Source organism: Anopheles darlingi, chromosome 2, assembly GCF_943734745.1.
Source record: "Anopheles darlingi chromosome 2, idAnoDarlMG_H_01, whole genome shotgun sequence".
Classification (NCBI taxonomy): domain Eukaryota; kingdom Metazoa; phylum Arthropoda; class Insecta; order Diptera; family Culicidae; genus Anopheles; species Anopheles darlingi.
The window spans coordinates 46706903-46714543 of record NC_064874.1 but is presented as its reverse complement, the minus strand read 5'-3'; the positions used below and the strand labels follow the sequence as shown (position 1 = coordinate 46714543).

The following is a 7641-nucleotide window of genomic DNA, read 5'->3' as shown; positions in this document are numbered from 1 at the left end:
CAAATAATCGCATTAATACAGACTACTGGTGTTGAAGCATTGTGTGGCTCCATCATCGGTTTCAGGAAAAGTCTAGCGGCGTGTTGAGCAGGAGAAAAATGGTCCAACCACCACCACCACTGCGAACAAGCGCGAGGCCGGGGAAAAAATGGCCAACGCACCAAAGTGAGGTTAGGGAGCGGTCGGAATACTGCATATAATCGGTTTTTGTTCGATTTTTTTTCTACAAAGCCTACTACCACCGAAAACGGAACATCAACCCGCCAATGATCGCGAGGCCGGGTTTTGGCCGCACATTTGGCCCCGCAACACTTGGCCCATTCCCCTTAAAATGGTTGTCAAGCGGATTATGCTGGTGTACCGCAAATGGCCGGATTGGACCAGAGCGCGGGCGCGCGCGTAACTAACATTAGTCAGCACAATGAGCAAACAGGATGAACCCTGGGCGCGTGTGTGTGTGTGTGTGTGACTCTGTAGTAGTCTTCCGGTGAGCACAATAGGAACGGAAGCGTGTTTCATTCTTCCCGTTCTTCCGCTTTCTGCTTTCTGCTTCTACTTTCTGCAGGTGTCAGTCCGGCGCGTTCCGACATGATTCCGAAGGCTTCCCTCGTCTCGCCTGTAGACGGGTTGATTATGTAAAAAAGTTAATTACTTTCTACCACCGCCGGTCGTGAACTGAACCGCCGACCGAGAGAAGAAACGCTTCGAACGCGGGTGTTGATGCAGGACAGGAACATACAGGGTGCCAAGAAAGTCAAGGACGTGAGAACTTGGCGTCTGTGACAGCGACTTCGGGGCCACCGCACTGAAAATAATGCTCCAAAAAGAAGGCGTCCATCACCGGCCGTGATGTGGAATTTTCCAGCCATTTAACCGTGACCCTCACGCCCTCCTATTGACTGGCTGGCTGGCTGGGCAGTTGGCTGGTATGGTTTACACCCCTCCAGTGGTCCCCCCTTGTGAACGTTTCAAGGTTGAACCGTATTACGAGCTCGCGATACATACCAATTCGAGGAGGAGTTCACTGTTGAGATAGGAGTCCCCGGGGTTTTTGTGGATCACAAAATGGATCAGGCCAGGGACCGAGCCGAAACCGTGCAAGTGCGCGCGGTGAAGGAGCGGTGAGCGGAGGTGCAGCATGTTGCGCGAGGTTAGCAGCAGTTAGCGATTAGTCGAGGCTGAGTGACGTCGACCAGGCCACCGCCAGGACTCGGGGAGGACGCTCTCAAGCGAAACGTCAAACCAGCTCAGTCAGAAACCATCGTTCAGTCACGTCACTAGTACACAACCGGCAGAGGGTCTCCGTGGCCATTGGGAACGTCGTGATCCGAAGAGCGGGCTGCTTAAGAGTTAGAACTACACGTACCCTGCAAACAATCGACGCTAGATGTCGCTAGCTGTTACGTCGTGCAGCAGTGCAGTCGCCTACTAAGAGTACTGGCGTAGAAACCCGCGTGCAAGAGGAAAGGCGAACAGTTACCAAGACCGAGATCACCTCACCTAATTAGTCTCGAAACCGGACAAGGAAACCGGAGGCTCCGTTCTGTTCGTTCCCGGTGAGAGCACCACATTAAAGTGAAAACACTTCCGACAGCGAGCGCAGAGCCACTTCCGGTGTTTTTCTCGCGTGTTTCGCATCTGTTGTTAGTCGCCACGGGATAAAGGCGAGATCCTTGTGGTGCTACCGGCACACACACACACAAACAGCCACACAAACATACAAACACGTGCGGGCGCGCCTTCGCGTACACCACCATCTCATTGCCACGGTGGTGCCGGTGACGTTATAATTCTCTCACGATTGCGTTGCCGCGTTAAGATAGTGTGTAATTACAGCATCAAACGACTCAAACCAAACGACTTCCGTGTCTTGGCCTCTTCGTTGCCCCGTCGCGCGTATCCACACGGCCCCGGAAGTCACGAACACAAGTAACGGGCGTGTTCGGGTTCGGCCCACGCGTGCATCCAGCACATCGAGGTTGTTTAAAATTCTGGCAATGATCTTTGGTGATTTAGTATGCTGCGTGCATTTTGTGGTACTGTTTCAATGCTGCATTGCCGTGGTGGCCGTGGTGGTGGTGGTACCAGCTGATCCCCTTCCACCGCAACCTCCGGCACCAGTTGCCAGCAACGGTACTCGCGGGCTGGCCGTTGGGTTGGGGCAGCCCGGTGCGCTGGCCTCACCATTGATACAGACACCACCTACATCCGGAGCCGGATCCAGATCGCTCAACCGAAGTGGCAAATACACAGACGACGCTGCACTGCCAGGAGGTAAGACTGGGGAGACAATGCCACCACCCACACACACACACACACCGACACACACAGCATGCCTCGTGAAAACGCATCACACTGGAACGTGATTTCGGAAGTGGTTTCGGAGGCAGAGCTGCAACGGTGGACCAGTCGGTGGCACCGCACGTGCACTGCCCAGGGTACGTGAGGAACATTGCCTCCTGCCTTGGCCCTTGTCCATGCTGCCTCTCTCTGTGCCAGCAACTCATTAGGGCGGGTACTGTAACGTTAGTTAGTCGCTGGCGCAAGGCAACGGTTCCACCAAACAGCGTTTACGGCGAAAAAAAAAGTAATCGAGAGAACGTTCAAGCAGCAACCTGCGAACCTGGGATGGATGCTGGAAGCAGCTGTTCGTAATGTTGGCGACAGTGTCAGTGCGCGAACCATATGGAAGGCATATGCGGTTCATGTTCCTTTCCGTGTTCGTTTTTCGCTCGCCGTTTTAAGGGGGGAAGGTGAATTTTCGAAGAGCTACACTCACTGCAGATAACATGTTGGTCTAGCAAAACCGTTTTCTGGTGAACTTATTTCAGGGGGGGGAGGCTTGTGTTAATTTGGGTCAAACATTTGTCACATTTTTGCGTCGCTCTTTTTCATACAACGATCAAAAATAGTTGGATTACATTCAATGGTATATTAAAAAGTAACATTCGAAGAGCTTTATGTCCGAATTTTAAGTAACTATTCCGCGAAATGCAATTCTCAGGAAGTTTCGTTGCAATAGATCAACTGTCGATCATTGTCCTATCGTTAGGTAATGAGTTTTCATAATTAATGTGTGTTAATTTGAGCTTTCGGGAAAATCACTTTAAAGTGTTTAGAAGGAAAAGGCCCATGTATGAAGCATTACTGCTGAAGCAAATATGTCAAAAGTATGTTGAAAATTCTAATTTCTAAACAGTGTCTTTATCATGCTGGACGACTGAAAATAAGTATTTCAGTTTAAACTAATAAATACTACAAAAAGACACATTTCAATGATTATTTCATCATGCCTTTTTATGTGAATTTTACTCTGAAAAGCTTTTAAAGATAACTAGCTGGATTTAACAGAAAAAATCTCTAAAAATATCTCTGCAGCAATTCTCGGGATATATTGCCCTGTACTCAAAATTTCTTTTTCAAACTGCAATTTTCAAGGTTCATTTTGAAAAAAAAGTCAATATTCTTTCATTAGATAATAAAGTTCTCCAAATAACTACAAAATTTCAATTTTAGACAGTACGTCGTATTTTGAAGTAATGCTTTGAATAGTGGAAGGTTTCTACTGCTTTTTAGGAACAATTCACTACATAAAAAGTGTTAGCAGTTGTGAAAACCTCATGGGTTTCTTAGTTAACGATATACTAATCATTTTGAAAAGATCGGTCATGCAGTTTTGAAGTTTTCTTAGGACATCGGCTTTTAAACGTTATCGCAATGAGCCATTTATGTCACACGATTCTAAACATTTTACACCTTAACATTGTTCCATTTAGCATTAAAATATGCAGGAAATCAAATACCCTGAAAGTGATGAGACACAAAAAGTACACATTTCAACTGACTATTTTATCGTCGGTTATGATTCAATTTGTTTTAAATTACATTTAAAAAAAATTGTTGGTATACAAATTGTACACATGTTTACACATTAAATACTCCAGAATTTCAACGTGGATTATCATCCTTACCAACGATAATTTTGATTATAGTCACAAAATATTAATTCAGTGCTGAATAAGTAGACAGTTTACTTAGCGTATCGTCATTGAAAGCCTTACAAAATGGATGATTGTGTTTGCTTTCTTGACCTGCACGGCAGATTGCAGTGTGCAATGCATCCCCATACGCCACACTAATTGACTCATTTCGACCGACAGCCACGACTGCAGTGGCAAGTAGTTGGTGCTGTGCAAGCAGCTATCGAACACACTCATACATAAAACATCATCCACTATCGTCGTGGGCACTCTTGTCAAATGGGTTTCCGACGGACTACTCCCACGCCATCTTGCCAGTACAGAATTGCAACGCCGGAGAACGACACATTTTCCACAAAGTAGTGTCTCTCTGCTACCATCTCATTATGCAGCGACCATTCCTTCTCCTTCTCCTTTTCCTCTGAATAGTTCCATCCATTCGCGCAGTTCGCACCCAAAACGAACTCGCTCGTGATTTGTGTTTCCGTTTTAAAAAGAAAAAAAGAAACAGAAAAAAGTGCAGAAACAAGAAAATACTTGGAAAGTGTTTTCCATTCGACTCGTTTAAATATGTATGTGTCCACCACCACCCCTCTACTCGACCCACGATTCCACGATGTGTTTGTCAGGTCAATCTTTGAGGACACCGTTGAAGGCCACGGAGGAGACACACACACACGCATACACACAGGGACACATACAACCTACACACAATTCAATCATCGCTCACTGCCACTCGGAGAGCACTTCAAGATTAATCGAAAATGGTTTTGCAAACTGCTATCCTCGCTCCACTGGCCTCGTTCGTTCTCTCTCTCTCTCTCTCTCTCTCTCTCTCATCTTGACGAATAATTAATTTATTCGTTCCCGAGCAATTCGGAGAATTCCCAAGCACCATCCGTCGCACGGTCCGTCGGACGGTAATTGCCGTCTGCAACAGCACGGGCCGGCCAAAGCCCTCCGTGCTCTGCCATTTTGGCTCGCAAATCAAAACAAAACACACACCAAAAAAAACCGAAACGAAGCGAAAACTTCTGGCGGAAAATGGCGTGATTTAATGGACCAGAACCTGGCAGCAGGTGCGCCAAGATTGGTCCAACGAGATGTACAAGAGTAACAAGCAGCAGCTCTTCGAACGGGAGAAAGCAAATGGCTGACTTACGCCTCGATTCGCAACTGATTTTTCTTTTCTTTCCTTCACCAATGGCACACACGGTGGTCTCTCGTCGGACAATGACCACACGACGTCCGAATTCTGACATCCCTTTCGGGTCGGGGGACGCTTTGCTGGCGTTTTGCTGCTGGCTTCCCAGAACTGAACGAGTACTGCCGGGTGCCGCAGGACTGCCGGCAGCATGCCTACGTTTGCGACACTCGCCAGCAGGTCTGTAGCTGTGCCGAAGGATACCGGGCGGACGATACGGGCCGGATCTGCCTTGGAGGTAAGTAGCACCAAGTAGGTGGGAAGGTGACTTGTGTGGGTAGGTAGGTAGCAAAATAAGTGAATTTTCATTTTCACACCGCACACTACACAGGCACGCACACAGACACACACATACGGCTCAATCTGGAACCCTAAACGCATCCACCCATTCGACACACACTCCGTTTTGCGCACTTCCGAAGTGTCCGAATGTCGATCTCGAACGAATGACGTCCACTGAAGGTTTCTCTGAATGATTGGAGTCTATTGTATCGTAATGGAACGGCACCGGCCGACCGTACCGTTTGGCCGTTTGGCCGTATCCACTTCCTGCCACAAATGGCGGAAGGGCGGCACATCATCCACTGCAACACACAGTCGGATGTCGTCGGCACACCGCCGCCGTCACCCATCCTCAGAACCTCAGAGGAGGGATTGTTTCGATTTCCCTTCCATGAACACCGGACACGGTACTAATATTGCGATTGAGTCACTTCATCGAAACTCCAGACATTCCACTCGCACTCGTGACAGGCAGGCAGGCAGGAGGCAAAATGGTGAGACAATGATGGGACACGACGTTCCCAGGGACATGCATTTAGGAAATGGGGTACTCTGCAAGGAGGTGCACTAAGTGCAGTGACTGCTGCCGGTCGGACGGACAGTCGGACGTCTTCGATTCAACTATTCATCTCGCACCAACCACCGTTCCTGGTAGTCCTGGGTATTGTTTATCATTTTCGGAAACCATTTTTGTCCTTTGTGTTCGAGTGGAGAGCAGAACATGATTACCTTCCTTCCTTCCTTCCCTCCCAGTGCCCTTTGCCTTTCGCACGCACCACGCTGCATTTCCCGGAGTTCATCTACCACAACCTCTGTATCTCAGTGACTGGTTGGTCTGGAGTGGGGTGATGGTGGTGGTTGTAGTGTAGGTGGCCTGGAACGCTCATAACCACCTACCAGGAGCAGGAACCTAGGAAGAGTGTATTTAAATTGCATTTGTTTGTTCGGACGTTTGGCAGAAGAACAATATCGACACAATTCCGCAGGACACAATCGATCGTGCAGGCTGCAGGTGGAACAGGGATCTAGGGAGGGTGCTGGGAGGGGGGTGTGCACTTGATTTATGTTTCACACTCTCACCACACACCCACACCACTACCAATCTCTAGCGTCTCTAGCCAGGAAGATGGAGGAGTTTATTGTCCTCGATCGTCTTGCGCCAACGACGACACCCTCATCTTGCAGTCGCCGTCACAGTAGGCATGTTGTTATTCCCGTTCTCATCATTTCTCCTTGGTTACCGCTTGGGAACCGTTTCTTAACCGCGAACGGAACGCAACCACCGTCGATGTAGCAAAGCGATAGACTTGGTGTGTTTGTGCAGCTTAGCCTTAGTGCCAGCGGCAAACGAATGGTGCCAATCGAGTGGAAAATATTCCTGTGCAAATGCAAAGGTCTGTGTGTGCTGGGAAAAGTGCATAAAAAATCATGTCATCCGACAAACAGTGTGGTGGTACTAATGCTTTCCGGCTTCATAATGTGCCAACACACGACACACGCCAGGCGATCGGAAAAGCGGATTGGTGGAGGGGAAAACGGCTGAGGCCTCGCGGCACGACAAGACACACTAACAAAGGCATCTCTAATCGAGCTGCACTTCGGTGCAAACACGTCGGTGCGTCGTTATGTTCTTAAGGCGGGGGGGACTTCGGCTTCGTCGATGTCGTCGTCGTCGTCGTCATCGTTTGTTGGCCACTTTGTTTTGAGAGGATTTTCCTTTCGCTGCTGCCGGTGGCCCGTGTTCTTTCGATCCTCGAACTGATTGGGCAGGAGGGAGATGGTTGGTAATCGAATTTGCTGACTGCTGACTCGCTGGAAGAAAGAATTTGCTGAGCAGCACCACCACCACCAACCGGCAGATCGGCAGCAGCAAATTCGTGCTCTCTGTTCTCTGGCCTCCCGATCTGCGTGGCAAGGAATGGGTATGCAATGATTGGCCATTCTGTTTTGCTCCGGCTCTCCGCCATCGCGGAGCTCAGCTCCGATTATAAAGTGCAACTCGAGTCTGGTCGGACTGCGTGCTTTGTGCTACCGAAGCCACCCTCGAAAGCACGGAACGGAAAAAGGGTGAAAAACCCTCGGAGCAAACACTCCACATAGAGTGTGTTTTCTTCTGGCGTAGCTGCATCGTATGCAAAGTTTCTTATCATTTGTTTGTCATCATTTTCGACGAAT

The 7641-nt window shown here is 48.8% G+C and overlaps 1 protein-coding gene across 1 annotated transcript in view; it reads left to right on the top strand.

Annotated features, from left to right (window-relative positions):
* The first annotated feature begins 1341 nt into the window (after positions 1–1341).
* The window catches only part of LOC125950729 (uncharacterized), a 7383-nt gene continuing 1083 nt past the window's right edge, over positions 1342–7641 (top strand). The window contains exons 1-2 of the mRNA XM_049678969.1: positions 1342–2274; positions 5294–5422. Coding sequence (XP_049534926.1) covers positions 1998–2274; positions 5294–5422 — 406 coding nt within the window. The 5' untranslated portion in view covers positions 1342–1997. The remainder of the gene's footprint in view (positions 2275–5293; positions 5423–7641) is intronic.